Here is a 17,442-nt window from a genome sequence, read left to right as displayed (position 1 = left end):
TTTAGAATGTAAAAAACATATATATTCAGTAAAATAGGATTCTGATGATGATGAGAATTTCTCTTGGATGTGAATAAATGTAAAAAGATGACAATTTACATATGGAATGAATTAGAAGGAAGAGGAAGGAAGCGGTTGACCAGAAAGGAAGTGGTAGAAGAGAGAAAGAGTTTCTCGTGGTTTATAAATTGGTGCTTGATGACCAGCACCTCTAATGGTGGCAAAAGTCAGACCACCCTCATACTCCTCCACCCATCCTCCAACTTCTCTTCCTTCAAACCAAGCTCTCCATTCTTTTGTCACATTCATTTTTAGCTCTTCCAAACTGTATCTTGTTGATAAGAATGGAACTCTACCATCACTGTCACCACTGCATTTATTTATATCTATGTTAAAATATCATCATCAAACTCCTTCAAATATACTATGCAAGTAATTATAAGTATACCTGTACATCCAAATGCGTAAACCAGCATGCAGTAGTTTTTGAATCACTGGAAGAACTGTGTTGGGCGAATCATTCCATTTTTTAATTTTAGTGCTTCATCACAAAATAAATATTATTGTGTTAATTTAATTAGTTAAAAATAAACAGTTAAATACATATTATACATGAAAATCAGTACCTGCATATGGTGTAGGAATCAGACTTGTCAGGAAAGTATGCATGAATGGCCTTTTGGACATCCTTCCTATTGAAATACTTCTCCACGTCATTAATCTTACATGGATCGTAAGCCATTGTTGGAATCATATTCCCGAGGTCCTAAAATGCACCACAAAATAATTTATTATTTTCTATTATTTTCTTTCAAAATAGTGAGTTTTAAATCAACAAATTATACTTACAAATTCTGAGACAGCATACGGTATACCATCAAACATACTTGAAACTGGTCTTTCATGGGCCAAGAGACAGTCGGGAGAGTAAATACTAAATACATCTATGTCAGAATAGGCTTTTACGAATTTGGCCACGTTCCAACTACATTCCTTTGTATTGTTTTTTGTCATGAAATCGCATTTCTCTCTTATGCCATCATATACTTGGTTTGAAATTATGCCATGATAGAAAGCAAAATCAAATATGCCTTTCAAGTCTGTCACACGGTTAATCACAGGGTTTCCCATCTGTATTACAATCACACCAAATTCAAACGGTTAACAATATCACTAAGCTAAGCTGTTAAATTTAATGAAAAAAGATATTTCATTTTTTAATTAGTTAAAACCGAACAAAAGTTGTTTAGTAAATTACCATGAATCCCTTAAGATTTATATAAGGGCCATTTTTGTTCCCTTCATGTATAACCTCAGCCAGCTGTGGAGCATAATGTCCTGTAATTTCAAACACATGTAAAAGATCTCTTGAATAAAACTAGTTAGTAAATTATTGATTAAATATAGATATCAGAAAGTACCTCCATAGCTCTCTCCTATAATATAAAATTCATGGGATTTGAATCTTGGAAATCTCTTAAACCACCCAACCAAAAAAGCATAGTTATCAAAAGCAATCACTTGATCACCCAGCTTGTATAAATCATCAGAATTATTAGTGTAAGAAAAACCTACACTAATAGGTGATTCCAAAAATATAATATTGGCAACTGCAGAATTGAAACAAAACAGTTCATTAAGCAAATAAATATTTAAAATTTACAACAATCATAAAATAATTTTATATACCTCTGTTCCAAGAGAATTTGTTGATGATAATATGCTGATGGTCATCTACATGAAATGGACCGATCTCTAGTGTTGCTCCAAAAGCAATAGACGAACAACCAGGTCCTAACAAAAATTAATTTATCACTAACGAGTTTTAACATGCACCAGGTCCTAACAAAAATTAATTTATCACTAACGAGTTTTAACATGCACGAAAATAGAATAAAATATAGGTTTTGCTCTTAATAAGAAACACAGTAAAAGATTAAGATAAAAGAAATTGTATAACAATGTAATTAAAATGAATGAAAAATTGGTAAAGACATACCTCCAGTGAGCCAAAGGACAAGAGGTTTATGTAACGAATCCTCTTGAGCTTCAAAAAACCAGTAAAATAGTGTTTTTTCTTCTTCTTCTGGTCTTAACTTGACATAACCAGCGTAGTGATTGAAGTTTACTTTTGGTTGTCCAGGTAAATTTGTCACTTTATCGTCCTCCATCTGTCTCTCACCGGCTGAATACACTGTTAAGGAGGAAGACGAGGAGTAAGATTTTAAAAGTTATTGTCATTGAGCGAGAAGAAAACCATAGTGTTATAAGAGATAAGAGAAGAAGACGAAGCATCACCTTGCTCGGAAACACAGAATTGAGCTGAAAAAATAATCCCAGAAAAAACAGCAATGTAGAACCACAAAAAAGCCATTGCAGAGTTGTGAAGTTCAAGTGCTGAAGAGAGACTCTTAGAGTTGTGTGAGATGGAAAGGGATGAGTGATGGCAACAAGCACAGAGAGCTATGATAGCATGGATTGAGTTTAGTGGTTCTCCTTGGTATTTATAGACGAACGTGATTGCTATGCTATCCATAAAACAGAGTCTCTCTGTGCATTGTTTACGTTTTTGTTTTGTGGGACAACTTAGGCTAGTCACTATCCAACCTACAGCTACCTCAACACTCACGAAGTGGAGTGAGTCAGCAGCACAATAGAATAAATGAAACAATCAACACAAGTTACATATATTTTGGCATAAAATACCTTCAAATTTTAGTAAACTGAGAAAATAAAAAGACAAAACTTTATTAAAATAATGACCTCACTTTATTATTATTATTATTAATAATATTATTAATATTATTATTATTATTATTATTATCAGTATTAATAACAATAATGATAGTGTTGTAGAAAAAGAAGAATGATTAAAGTCACATGTACTATGAAGACTAGTTACAACCGCACTATGTGCATTTAACTAAATAATTATATCAATTAATTTTAAAAATTTAAAACAAAATTTAATTTTATGTTAAAGTTAACCCTTTACACAAACATGTCACTATGTTTAGTGTTTCCTGTAAACCAGAATTCATGGAAAATATAATTACAATGTTTTCTTTACATAATTATATTTATATGTAATTAAACATATATAGTTCAATATATATTTATACACTTTTAGTTTTATCTTTTTTTAATATATTAAATGTTTATATATAGTAACAATATAAATTTAAGGTATGAATAAATAAAACATGTATCTTATAAAAGTTTCTTTGAAACTTCAATTAGTCGGTCCACTGATTTATTTTATTTCAATATTAAAATATTGTTTATTTTAATTGTAATTTTTTTATCATTAATAACAATAAACATCAGTACTTTTTACTTAGATGAGAAAATACAAAGTGAGAAATGCATCTAAAAGATATGAAGTACTTTTTAGCAAAGTGAGAAAATACAAAACTTTATTAAAGTAATAATCTAGCTTTTTCCTTATATTCTTAACAAATGTTCAAAATTTTAAAGTTGTCTGAGTATTATTTTGATGAAGAATTTGTTCTACCGTATTGTGGGATCCAATAGAAAAGCATTCATAACATTAGTACAATTTTTTACTATAAATTGTGAAACATCAACATTATGTTACTTCTTTTTTTTTTTCCTTTTACTTTATTTATAGAAAAGCATTTTTACTGACTTGGTCCACGACAGTTCACCAAGCATAATATAATACAGTGCTTTTTCTTGAAGATTAATGGTGGAAACATGGTAGTGCAATATCTCCAAATGTTAAATGATGAAATCCAGAACCACTACCTCCCTCTATAAATCCAGAATCACTACCTCCCTCTGTAAATCCAGAACCACTCCCATTATATCACTTCAGATCATCACATACTCACTGCCTCACATATCTACAATATGTCTCGTTTGTGGTGGTTGAGCTTCTATTTTGCTGGAATCCTTTTCTCAGCTGAAGTTTGTGTTTCTCAAGAAGGTGATTCTTCTTCTTCTTCTTCTCTACTCTCATTTGTCACTGTCTCAGATATCTACTTCTTCTTGTTTTTATTTGTTCAAGGTTAGACTCTGTAGCTGATTTCTGTACCAAAAATAAATGCAACTAAGGTTTTTGGTCGCGTTTTTATCACCTATGCACCTCACCAGTTACCACCTTCTACCGTCTTTAACCCAAATTCACAGACAGACAAATTCGTTAGATTTCCCTATTGAGAATCCTTCGATTCTCGTCACTGTCGGGTTAGGACAGTGTTTTCTGTTTTTAGTTTGTTATTTCAGTTTTCCCGTTCTCCCCTTCGGAACTCTATATATTAGAGTTNCTTCCCTTTTTCCCTTCAGAACATTGTATACATTTCAGATGATTGTATGAAAATACTCAATATAATAAAAGCATTTGTTTTTCTTACCGTTCACTTCACGATCTACGTTTTCCTCTTCTTCGTCGACGGGAACTGCCGCCGTACCGGAGCTGCGCCGGAGCTGCGCCGGCCACCATCGCCTCCTTCTCTCTCTACGATCAGAGAGGAGCTCTCGATATCTTTCTCTCTCTTACCAACACTCAGATTCATCACTCTGCCACGTACACTCCCCTTCATCTCAGAAATATCACTCAAACGGGCCAAGATGGAATGGGCCATTAGTGCACAGTGCAGAAGCCCAAATTAATATTCCCCGAACCATACGAAATGCCTGTCGGAAGAGAAAACTGCCGTTAACAGCTGAAGCTTTAATTCCCTGATAGCTCAATAATATATTCCAAAGAGAAAGAGACAAAAACAATTATGATTCGTTTAACGAAAGTTCGAGTTATCAGAAAACGAAAAACAAAGTGTTGGACTAAATCAAAACGAAGAAAAGCTTTTCTTCTTCTTTCTCGTTATATTGAGTCTCATGACAGGAAATATTGTTTTGTTTTATAGTAGTTTTGTATTTTCTTAAAAAGAAAGGTAAAAAGAAAAGCAAAATAAAAGAAAGTTCTTATAAATGTGTTTATTTTCAGGACTGGTAATTGGAAAACCATCCATTACAGAATTTGTAACAGTAGGGAGTGAACCACCGCCGGATTGCAACGGCTTGAAATGCAGTCTTGGAGTTAGGTTTTGCATCATTTGCTGCAATGGCCAAGGCGCCAGAGATGCTACATGCGTAAGAAATGTTTGCAAATGTATAATTAGCACTACAGTATTGTACTAATTTTCATGAGAATTAAATAAATGCATGGATTATAGCCATCTGATTACCATGATAAGAAGTAAGTTCAATTTTAATTATGATCCATCAATTGTTATTTTTAAGTTTCTCTTTAGTATTTTTTGAAATTACAGTTTCTGAATTCTCCGGAATGATGATAACACCCAATTCTGAAGTTTTGTTTGAAAGTGTTATATAGTTTCTGTATGGTTAAATTGATTTAACCTCTCCCTACAGATCTCATACAAATAAATATAAGATTTTAATTATATTAATTAAAATTAATATTTTATAATTTAACTTAAAAACGTTAAAACACAATCTTCTTTTAAAAAATTGTTTTCTGAATTGTTGAAAACTAAAATAAAATATAGCGTTTAATTATTCACGGTATATCAAAACCGATAGAAAATATTTTAACTTTTATTAAGAGTTTAATTGATTGTCGTATTAACATTCTATTATTTATTTATAAGTTACTATTTTTAAATTATTAAAATTTCAAACCAATATTTTTAAATCGTTAAAACTTCTAAATTAATAAACTAATAACCATTTTAAAATATTTGTATTTTTTTTCGTAAAAAAATTCATTTTCTCCTTCCTCTTCGGGTTTCATTTAACTTGACACAGAATGTTATTTGAATTCTAAATTCCTGAATATGAAATTCAACTTTCAAATATTGATATTGAAGAATGACAAAATTGAGGTGGGAAAACCAAAATTTTGGAATCTAGGGTTTTAAGAATCAAATCAAATGAAACAGGGAGACGAAAGAAAAAGGATGAACATATTTATTGAAAGAAAAAAATTCAAATATTGTTAAATGGTTAGTTTATTAAATTTGAAGTTATAATGATTTTATAATCGTGGTTTACAAGTGTGCTTTGAAAGTTTAATAATTTAAAATCTTATTTAACAAATAAATGATAAAATGTTAATAAATTTATGAAAGTTAAAATATTTTCTATGACATGCCGTCAATAATTAAACGCTATAGAAACTTATATTTTTTAGGTGAGATTTCATCATTTCAGAAAACAATTTTTTAAAACAATATTTCGTTTTAATATTTTAAGTTAAATTATTAAATCCTAATATTAATTTATACAATAAGGTTATTAATTTATTTCATAATTTACTGCAATAATTTTTTAATCATTAATTACTAATTAATCAAACATATTAATATTATTAGTTATTATTATTTATGAATTTATTATTCAATTTTATTAGAAACCAAAAGCTTTCTTCAAAGTAATTATTTACGAACTGTTATAATCTATTGAATTTAATATGCACTCGTACATTTTTAATTGTTATACATATATAAATTATAATATAAATTGCGCTAAAAAATTTCTCATTTATTATATTCATTGGTAAGAGATATCTGTTTTAATGAAAGATCAAATCAATTTAACGATAAAAACATTTTGCAGTTCTACTGGATCCATATTTTAAGGATTAATTTGTTGAAACTTAAAAAAAAATAAAAAAATGATATAACTTAAATTAAAATTCAATCTACTTCATAATTATTGAAACTTGTTAGTACAATAAAACTGCTATTTAAAGCATACATTTTACTTATTTTTTGAGGAAAATTCATTGACATTGACAAACAAAAAAGGTTCCTTTCCTGACACATGCACCCTGTTTAGATCCTTGTCCATTGCAACATATGGTACAAAATTCAGTTCCAAAACTGCATTTCAATCCATTGCAATCTGGTGGTGGATCACTGTCTGCTCTTACTGCTTCTGTAGGAAGTGGTTTTGCAGCCATCAATCCTGAAATTAAAAATATCATATTATTATTACAACTTTCTTTCATTTCTTTTTTTACCTTTCAATATTAAACAAATATAAAACTATCACTGTCATCTTTTTAATGAATACACAGAAGAAACAAAATTACAAAACATTACAAAAATAAAATTAATCTACACATTACCTGAAGGTAGAACCAAAACCATAATTAGAATTCCCAATAAGAACTGATTGAAATGAGAAGCCATTGAAGTATTATAGGGATATGAAGTGTTTACACTTTACTCAATAATCGAATATAAAGATGTTTGTATTTTTCTTGGGATTAACAACTCATATTTATACTTGCTTTTCAGATTAAATGTATTTAAGATAATAATGAAATTTTATTTTCTATTATTATATTTTAAAATCATATTTTTGATGATTGGTGAGATGATATTTAAAATAATTACATAATATTTGTATGATATGATTTTAATTGAATATTTAGTTATTACTATACACAAAAAAGGAAACATGAAATCAGTTTTTTAATTATTATTACTATATTTATTATCAGTTTTTATTTATATATTTTGTGATTGATTTTACATGAATTAGTGCATTTTATTACTTTAACGTTAACTATTGTGATCAATAGCATTAACTATAGCCAGATGTTTTCAATAATTAATTAAATAAATAATGCATTTCATCATCCAAATACTGAAACGACTTTTTCGTAACAAGTGTTTTTTTGGGATTTAGTTTATCACGAGTTTTAAATTTTTCATGTGAGGTACATTTTATTTTTTTTAATTTATTACTCTTATTATATTTATTATCGCTTTTTATTAACAAATTCTGTGTTTGATTTATTAGAAATCTGAATTTGAAATGGAAACATTTGGTACATTTTATTATTTAACTATTTGAAATGACATTAACTATTTCCAAATGTTTTCACTAATTAATTTGTGTATTTATTTATTTCATTATTTAAATATTGAGTCAACATTTTTGTAACGTAAATATTTTATTGGGTGATTTAATTTATCACTAGTTTTAATTTTTCGTGGCAGTTATATTTTTTTTAAGTTTTCCTTTTTTAATTATTACTACTATTATTATATTTGTTGTATTAGTTTTTATTTACAAAATATGTATTTTATTGTATTGGAAATAGAAATGTTTCATGCATTTTATTATTACTTCAACTATTGTAATTATGTTTGAAATAATATTAACTAGATGGTCAAATGTTTCCATTAATTAATTAATTCATCCCGTTATTTAAATATTGAATCAACTTTTTTCCTAACACACTTCTTTTTAAGGATTTAGTTTATCACGATATTTACAAATATATAATCCTGTAAGGGTTTACTATAACTTTGTTTTTTTTTTTTTTACATCTTTTAATTCAGAATTTGCTAGTTCAATAAGTAAGTGTAAATATGATTTGATGTTGACAACACGAAATTGACGAACTATTTTTGTCCTCTGATATCATTATTACATGAAAGTATTTATAAAATAAATAAGGATATGTTTGTTTTTATTATTTGTACTATCAGAAACTTACGTATTGTCGCACTTTTATGTTTGTATTTTTTAAATGTGTATATTATAACGTAAGTTGAAGATGTTTATTATTGTTACATATTTAATATTTTGATAAATAATGCATAAAACATTTTTTTATTTTTCTCTATTGAAAGTTTCAGTTACTTGATCACTATCATGTATTTTGTTATTACAAACCTTGCTTTCATGTTTTAATTGTTTATTTTTTTAAATTATCCTCAAAAGTTTTATTACTGAACTTGATAATATATATATATATATATATATATATATATATATATATATATATATATTGTGTCAAAAGATACAATGAATAAAATATCATTTTACATATTGTAATGTGGGAGAGGCGATCGGTCGGTCGGATTTGAAGACAAGGTCACTGAAGGACTAGTCGGTTCGAAACCAAGGAGACGAGCACATGACTAAGTGACGAAGGAGCATTGAAAGGTAATTAATGACCTTAATGGACGAATATTACATAAAAGAAAATAGAAGATACGATGGTTACCGGTAATTAATGTTAATTATTGGGCCTAATACCCACAAATACAAACTCGATAATTAGGTAAAACATTTTTTATCCAATCATATATAATTCTACCTTCTTGTAATCCTGTTCGTTACCAAGAAGAAGATTTGTGGTGGATGTCGGGAGAACAATAAAGAAAAGAAGAATTGGGAGTGTTTTCGGTCTTGGAACTCATAATCGAAACACATATCAAGTTAATTAATTTACAAATATTAATAATTTATTTAAATATTTAAACAAATGTGGACACACATGTGTAACAATGCCTATGTTTCCATTAGTGTACTAAAGTATATTTAATTAAACATTATATTGTGGATGCATAATTATGTTGATCATAAAATATCTAGGTAAATTAATTAAAATAAATAGAAAGGAAAATGAATGGATTTAATTATTTTTTTAAGAAAGAAAAAGGTAATATATTTAAAGCCAAAAAATAGTATAACATATTTTCAATAAACAAAAAATATAAACGACACGATAAATTGATGGATTCAAATATAACGAAAATTAATAATATAATATTATAGAATAAAAGGAGGAATATAAATTTCATATTTAATTCATGGATATATAAAAGATGCAAAGAAACAAGATACAATTAAAATAAAGACAATATTTACTCATGAAGTATTAACAAGCATGGTAAAAAAATGTAATGAAGGTTTTTTTATCTGTTGCAAATGTAACGAAGATAAAGAAAGTTTTGAAATTAAGTTAAAGTCGTTTAATAAAGTAATAAAATAAACTTTAATATAGTAATAAAATTATCGGTTGAAATTAATATAGTTAAAAAATAAAGTTTAATATATTTTATAATATTTTCTATTAAATATGAGTTTACAAACACTTTTCTATAGCTAAGAGTTAAAAATTTCTTAAATATTGTGAATAATAATTTCTACTTCCAAGCTCATTTATTCTTGGTGCTAACTTTTACAACATTCCTCTCTTCTTTTTCCCTTTGTGGTTTCCTATATTCTCTTTCTTCTTTTTCTGTGTCTCTTTTTTTATGTTTTAAAGACAACTTCCTTGCTGCGTGCTCTTCTTTCTCTTTTTATGTGTTCCTTTTCATTTACTTTGTTGGTTTTTGAATTCGAAATGTCGGATAACATTCTCTTTTTGTCAACTAAAGAGTCAATTATTGGTACTTGCTAATTACATTTTCTTGGGATATTTTTTCCTATTTCTTAGTTTTAGATTTGATTTAGTTTTTCTCAAATAAATTGTATTTTTTTCAAAAAAATGTATTAATTTGAAAATTCGAGTTAGATTGTAGTTACAATTTGATCTTTGATTTATTTTCTTAATTTTTAGAAAATAAGAAATGTAGGTGTAGCTGAAAAGAATTTTTTGAGCTGAAAATAATAAGGACAACAACTTCCATACACTGGTTTCGAGCTGAAGCAATTTTGAAGTAATCATTTGAACCCTAATTTGTATTTATTACAAATTTTATTTTTATATAAAAGGATTACATGTTTATAGAAACAAAGGAGGGAAAAGAAAAATTGGGAGTGGATGCAAGGGCTGAGATACAAAGAAGAAGAGGGTAAACCAGTTATTTTATCAAATCTATGGAGGTGCAGAAAGAAAAAGTCTTGTATGAAAATGTAAAGGGTGTTTTTCCTTACGCCTCCATCTATTTTTTTTTTCTCCATCTCTACATTCAAAATTTAGTCTCAAAATTATATATTTTTTTAAACAAATTTCAAAATCTATTAAAAAAATGTTCTTCAACCAATTTCAAAATTTTAAAATCCGTCAAAATACTAAAAAGTGGTATAAGATTTTTTAAATTGCAAAATATAACTTTTAGGTCAAAGTTGATGAAGTTATTTTTAATTTTACTTAGTAATATTACAAAGTTATTGTTAACTCATATTACTTAATGTTCATTTTAATATAAAAATATTTTTATATATGTAAAACATAATTTTTTTTATGAACATCAATAAATAAATGGTAATTTCAGTTAAGGTTCTTTTCCAACAATATTAATAAGATGATAGAAATGATTTCTCAACTTCTTTGTAGTTTATACTATTAGAATTGTGTATTAGGTTATGACTAATAATGATGTTTGTATAAGTTTTTTCATCTGATATTATTGATGGATTATTCTGTAATAAATGTCAATCAGAAAATTTTAAATTGAAATCCGTCATTTTTTATTTAATGATTATTAAATTATTTATTTAGATCAAAAAATAAAATTTAATGAATTTAAAATTTTTCTATTTAAGCAAAACACTAAAAAACAATTCAAATTTAATATATTTAAACTTTCTTAAAATTATAAAATTATGTATCTTCACTATCCAAGCCCCAGTTAAAAGATAAAAAATGCTATGTGATTGTATTTAATAATTTTTTTATTAAAATTTAAAAGTAAAAGATGTTAAAATTGTTTAATTTAACTGTGATCTAACAAAATAAATTAGAATAAAAACGTATAAAAAAAAGTCCATAATCTTTATAGATTTATATAGTTACAGGTTATAGATGAAAAAAAAGTGTTCGCTACATTTTTCATCATGGCCGGTGGCCGTGGCGGCGGTGATTGTTCGGTGATGTCCTAGCTTTCAAAGGTTTGTTCTTTTACTCTTCTCATCTTTGAATAGTAAATACCCACCACTTTTTTTTTTTTGGTTTTATTTCTTAAATAAGGAAAATTTGAATGCAACTGTAGTTAGTAACGTGAATTAGATAATGCCACGGTTCTATATTCTGTTGAACTTGGGAGAAGAGCGACCAAAATGGTGATGATTATTGTTAGATGAAATTTCTAGTATTGCATTGGGGTAAAGCTGCCGTGATGTGAGCGAAATCTTTCTTTGATTCAAAGAGAAATGGTTAGGAAGGAAGCAATGCAATGTTTATAGGCTTTCTGACTAGGAGGTGTTTGTAGAAATGCCACTCTGAAGCATTGCAGGTATAATAGTCTGCTTATTTTTTTGACATTATTTCAGTTTATTTTCTCCGCTTCAGATCTTCCTTCCTTCGTTTATTTTGCTCTGTTTAGTTTTCAATGTGTCACTTTACAACTGATTTTATCTCTTTTTATGTCTTACGCTTCTTTTCCAGCATCTAAAATTTGGTGGACATAAAAATCTTGTTAGGCTAGCACCTTTCTCTCCAAATCACTGATGGCTTTTTTATTTCAGAAATTTCAAGAGGTATCTCCAATTTATTTATGAAATATTACTACTTTTTGGTCGACTTTGCTAAAATATTTAAATTATGTGTTAATCTCACTGCCCTCATGAAAGGTATGCCGTCTTTAATGAAGAGTGACCAAAATTCATTCAGAGCAAAATATGTTCTTATGTTATATTAACTGTGATATCTTATTCCATACGAGGAGCATCATGTGAAACCTATAACAACAATTTTGGTCTTAATTTGTCTCCAGGCTGTGAGAACCCTCACAAAAAATCCCATATTTTCTAGGGATCCTCAACAACTGCAATTTGAAGCGGACATTAACTGTTTGTTTCTTTATACAAGGTTGGTCCTTTCTATTGTCTAAGTTTATTGATTAATTTTGATTGTGAAGATTCATTCATTTGGTTTATATCATGGTAATAGACAATTTTCTCTCTATGTTTGTATCATGGACGAGCTAATATATTTATAACTCAGACTTAGAATTCCTACTCTCTTTATCATTTCACCACTGTTTTCTTAGAGTCTTTCGGTCTACTATTACTGTTGATTGGATGAAAATGGGAGAAGAGAGATAGAAAGAGTCCACAATATATTTGTAATTTACTTAGAAAGAATGGTTTGACAAAATAGACTGTGTTTGTGTCCGAACCTTATTAATAATCAAAGGTGGCTGAAGCCAGACAAACAGATTTGTTAATATTCGGTTCGGTTAATAGTTTGGGTTAAAAATGGTTCTTATGAAGTTGGAAGTGAATGGAGATGTCTTTTGCGACTATCTTTTCAAACACTAGGTGAAATATAGATGCTCTTGCTTTGAGTTTGAAAGCCAATGTCTCTAAACTGGAGCTGCCAAATCCAGCCGCAATCTCCATCATTAGGCTAGCCAATTTGGGACAGCTTAAGGTATTGCTCTCAATTTCTAAGCTTCAATTATTGTATTCAAAGAAGGATCATCAATGCTACTTCTGATATAGATTATAGACAATCAACTGTCTCTGTTCTGATGAGAAATTCCATTGACGTGCATTTGTTTGAATACGAAGGTTCATATAACCATTGGGCACCCCTTCAGTTATTGGTGATATTGATTAATAAATATGATAATGATCGACTCTTTTGAGCAATTACTTCTTATCATTATATAATACTATATAAAAAAAATGGAATTGGCGTGTAATAAAAGTGAGAACCACGTTTTACATCTTCCTGTGAACAAGATTAGCAAGACTGAAATCATTGATCCTCATGAAGAGACCTGTAATATTGATGTTATTAAATATAATGAAACTACAAGAAGACGAGGAAGGGTAAGGTTTCCTCCAAAGCTTGTTAATAAAACAATAAAGAAACGCAAAGAAACACAGGGAAAAAATGCATTAAGTTAACTTTAACGTTAAAATGTTAGATCTTCAATCGTAAGATCTCTCGGACAAAGTATTTTCTAATTATGGTTTTATGGATTCAAATAATTTTATTTCCATTTATTTTTTATTTTGTTTGTATACTATGCGATGTTTTTCCTTTTTAACATTTTGACATATTTTGCTCATGCAAAGACTTAAATATTCAGCTACAAACTGTTGGGGGAGAATGCTAATGAAGCAGATGCGGAAGAGATTATTAAAATTGCTAGTAAAGCCTCTTTTGTCGATCAACGAATGCAAGTACAAGAAAATGTTCACTCTCAAATCAAAGCATTTTGCACATGCATGAACGAAATTCTTGTTTCAAAAGAAAAGATGGTGAATGGCCGCTTAGAATCATCTCAACAAGCAAACAGTTCACCTCTCCGTGGTGGGCATAGTTCTGCTAAAGGTATGTGTGACCCAATTAATAACATTCCCGGTGATTTGATCTTTGTTTTAAATTTTAATCTTCCCCTTATTTTACTTGTCATTTTGCAGTATTTTTGTCATTGCTCAGTCATTTCCTTTTCCTATTGATCCATGAAGGCATGGAGAAAAACCTTGTTGAGTTTAATTCACATTTTCATATTGCTATGAAATCTCTAACCATTGCGTGTTTATTATCATTTTTGTTATTAATGTGCGCAGCTGCCTCTAAACAACGACCACTAAGCCAATCTCAAGTCTCTCAGAAGTTAAAGGATCAACTTGGTTACACACTTAATGTTAAACCTTCTCAAATACCTCACAAGGATTCTGGAAAAGGTCTATTTTTAGATGGTGCAGTTGATGTTGGTGCTGTTCTAGCCTTTTATCCTGGCGTGATCTATTCCCCATCTTACTATAATCAAATTCCTGGATACCTTGATGAACAGAACTCGTACTTGATTACAAGATATGACGGGACTGTCATTGATGCCCAACCTTGGGGTTGTGGCGGTGATGGACCAGAACGATTCAACCGTAGAAAAATGTTAGAAAACAAACTTGATAATGAAGGAGCTCATAAGGGTTCTGACAGAATGAGTAAACCTTTGGAAGGCTCCCAGGTAGATGATGATGTAGTTGAGCGTAGAAATCCATTAGCCTTGGCTCATTTTGCTAATCACCCTCCAAAAGGGATTCTTCCTAATGTCATGATCTGCCCTTATGACTTTCCATTGACTGAAAGAAACATGAGGATTTACATACCAAACATATTATTTGGAAATGAAGAAGTAAATCTGAAGAGATTTGGCAGCTCTTGGCTCAAATCTGTAGTTTCAAAAAACAGTGAATCAGATGTTCCTACCCTCAAAGCTGTTGTTCTGGTAGCAACTAGGACTCTTCAAGATGAAGAACTCCTTTTGAACTACAGGTTGAGCAACTCTAAGCAGCGGCCAGAATGGTATGCTCCAGTGGATGAAGAAGAGGACATGAATCTGAAAGATGAAGGTGGCCAATGATCAGACAGAACACCTTTCGATATCATCTCAGAATGATGTCTTAGGTTTAGGTTAAGTGCCTATCTTTGGTCATTCTTATTAGTCTTTATTATACAATGTTAGCATGTTATTTATATTTAACTATTTTAAAATAAAGGTTGGAAACAAAAAATAATGTCAAATTGTAAAGAAGTGAAAAAATAACTAAAAAACTAAAACTATACTAAATCCCCCCAATATTTAAGTATTAAAAATATTAAAGAAAAAATGTACTGTTGGAAATACAAAGCTATTCATTACGTAAAAGTCCTTGAAATTTTAGAAAATGTAAAATTACTATGACTAAATATTTTCTATTTTTAATTTTTTGTAGAATTTATAGTTCTCTTTAAATTTGATGAATCGAGATAGTAGCTAAATAGTTTGTCACTTGTGCCACGAAACAGTTTGTTCGAACTTAATCTTTAACTCGTTTTTTAATATTAACAAACTTTCTATTGCAGAGAAAAGTAATTAATTATTATAAAAGTTATTTTTTTCTCTTAAAATTTCTTACTATAAATACCACAAAAAGAGTTCAATCGTTTTAACGTTTTTGATGAAATATCATGTACCTTTTCTAGAACGTATATTTTAAAATTGTTTTTCAATATATACACCTTGATAAGTTTACATATTTTGTATACTGTTACTGATGGATACAACCAAATATAGGTAAGAATTAGGAATTTTGATTCTTTAGTAGTTTTTGTGTTGTCTATATGCTGTATCTTCAAAACATAAATTTGATATTTTAAAGTATATTCAATTTTATTTAGTATATTAAAATAAATGTATTTTGAAAATATAACACTAAAAATCAAGAAGAAAATATGGATATGATAAACAGTGGCGATATAGATATTTTTAAAAATTAGGTTAAATATATACTCTATTTCTAAATTATTTTAGAAAACATATTTTAATTTTAAATTTATAGATACATATATTTATAGTCTTTGTTTTATAAAAGTCGTCTTCATCATGTAAAGTAAAATGAAGTGTAAATTAAATACAATAGTGAGTTTTATTTTTTATTATTATATCTTATCATCATATTTTTGGGCTTGGTAAAATATGACGTAGACATGTTAAAATGAGTTTTATTATGGATTTGTAAAGTTAAAAATAATTCACCTTTTTTTTAGAATGTGGATTAAATTTAACTCGATTTACTTTTAACTTGGAGATTAAATAAGTTTGAGTCAGACAAAATGAGAATTAGCTTATGATCTATCTATAACAATAATTTATTAGTTTTTAGATTTTTTTACAACTTTATTTATCATAGTTATGTAAATTATAACTCCACCATTTTAAATACTATCAACATTTGAATAATTTAAATGTTTAATTTAATTGTTTGTGGAGTTAATAGTTTGAAATTTTGTTTTTTAATTATTAATTTTTTAGTAAAATAGATAAACACAATTGTTATAATATAATAAGTGGAATTAATAAATTTGGATTGTGTTATAATAAATATATAAACTAAATTAAGAAATAAATCATCTTTAAATGAGTTAATTCACTAATTAATTAATGGATTGAATCGAGTTATAAAAGTTTTTTACTGACAAAAAATAATTAACTCATTTTTAACTTAATCTAAAGTGAGTCAAATAGTGTAAATCAAGTCAATTAACTTTAACATTTCTAATATAATGCATAATAATTTATTTTAGATAAAATCATGTGCTATGTTTTAATAATGACATGTCTTAATATCAATATATAATAATACATTATCAATAAAGGAATATATTAGGTTGATTTTGTTTTTTTAACTTTTTATTTATGTAACTTATAAAATAAATATTTTATTTCTAAACTTTCGCACGTATACTAAAAAATGACAAGTCAATATTGGTTAAAATAATTATTAATTCTATGGTAGGAAATATATATATATATATATATATATATATATATATATATATNATATATATATATATATATATGTATATATATATATACATAATATTAATATACTTAATTTAGTTTTATCTTTATACCAAATTTGCATATTATTTTGTTGAATTTTTATTAAAAATTCATTTGACTTTGAGTATCTATTATTTTTTTAAATTCAATTCCTAAAATTTATTTTTAATGTCAACTACGGTCATGTGGTCTTCTATTTTCATTGCTTGAGCGTATACAAATAATGACATGTTAAATTTTATACTCGTGTAAATTTTTATATTTTAGTATTTATTAATTTTTATAGAATATTCAAAATTATAATATTTTTTAATCCAAAAATTTATAATAATAATTCAATTATAAACACTTAAATTTAGAGAAATCTAAAATTTAATTATAATTTTTTAAATTTGATCTAAAGACATATAATTCAAAATAA

The 17,442-nt window shown here is 27.7% G+C and overlaps 2 protein-coding genes across 15 annotated transcripts; one reads left to right on the top strand and one right to left on the bottom strand.

Moving 5' to 3' along the window:
- On the bottom strand, positions 1-2,677 carry LOC106756339 (serine carboxypeptidase-like 35). The gene is made up of 9 exons (XM_014638725.2): positions 2,299-2,677; positions 2,000-2,194; positions 1,690-1,794; positions 1,422-1,610; positions 1,259-1,338; positions 850-1,131; positions 627-766; positions 449-541; positions 1-370 (listed from the first exon to the last, which is right to left on the bottom strand). The coding sequence occupies exons 1-9, from the start codon at positions 2,534-2,536 to the stop codon at positions 112-114; spliced, it is 1,581 nt and encodes a 526-aa protein (XP_014494211.1). The 5' UTR covers positions 2,537-2,677; the 3' UTR covers positions 1-111.
- Positions 2,678-11,537: 8,860 nt separating this feature from the next.
- On the top strand, positions 11,538-15,213 carry LOC106755678. 14 transcript variants are annotated; one of them, XM_014637871.2, is made up of 6 exons: positions 11,544-11,628; positions 11,730-11,972; positions 12,125-12,216; positions 12,453-12,547; positions 13,779-14,023; positions 14,263-15,213. In XM_014637871.2, the coding sequence occupies exons 3-6, from the start codon at positions 12,187-12,189 to the stop codon at positions 15,057-15,059; spliced, it is 1,167 nt and encodes a 388-aa protein (XP_014493357.1). In that variant the 5' UTR covers positions 11,544-11,628; positions 11,730-11,972; positions 12,125-12,186; the 3' UTR covers positions 15,060-15,213. The 14 variants fall into 14 exon arrangements, with proteins under 14 accessions (XP_014493359.1, XP_014493357.1, XP_022633423.1 ...); XM_022777702.1 differs by lacking the exon at positions 12,125-12,216 and adding an exon at positions 13,000-13,111 and having other exon boundaries at positions 14,263-15,059; XM_022777698.1 differs by lacking the exon at positions 12,125-12,216 and adding an exon at positions 13,000-13,111 and having other exon boundaries at positions 13,765-14,023; positions 14,263-15,059.
- The last annotated feature ends 2,229 nt before the right edge of the window (positions 15,214-17,442 follow it).

The sequence above is a fragment of the Vigna radiata genome, chromosome 2, assembly GCF_000741045.1.
Source record: "Vigna radiata var. radiata cultivar VC1973A chromosome 2, Vradiata_ver6, whole genome shotgun sequence".
Lineage (NCBI taxonomy): Eukaryota > Viridiplantae > Streptophyta > Magnoliopsida > Fabales > Fabaceae > Vigna > Vigna radiata.
Note: the sequence above shows the minus strand (reverse complement) of the source record. Positions and strands in the feature narration are given on the sequence as shown.

Excerpts from the sequence above, each read along its gene's own strand:
- LOC106755678 (XM_014637871.2), top strand. The coding sequence starts at position 12,187 with ATGGCTTTTTTATTTCAGAAATTTCAAGAG. Across the intron at positions 12,548-13,778 it reads TGTTTGTTTCTTTATACAAG|CTACAAACTGTTGGGGGAGA; the intron begins GTTGGTCCTTTC and ends TTAAATATTCAG. Across the intron at positions 14,024-14,262 it reads TGGGCATAGTTCTGCTAAAG|CTGCCTCTAAACAACGACCA; the intron begins GTATGTGTGACC and ends TAATGTGCGCAG.
- LOC106756339 (XM_014638725.2), bottom strand. The coding sequence starts at position 2,536 with ATGGATAGCATAGCAATCACGTTCGTCTATAAATACCAAGGAGAACCA. Across the intron at positions 2,195-2,298 it reads ATTCTGTGTTTCCGAGCAAG|TGTATTCAGCCGGTGAGAGA; the intron begins GTGATGCTTCGT and ends CCTCCTTAACAG. Across the intron at positions 1,795-1,999 it reads TGTCCTTTGGCTCACTGGAG|GACCTGGTTGTTCGTCTATT; the intron begins GTATGTCTTTAC and ends AATTTTTGTTAG.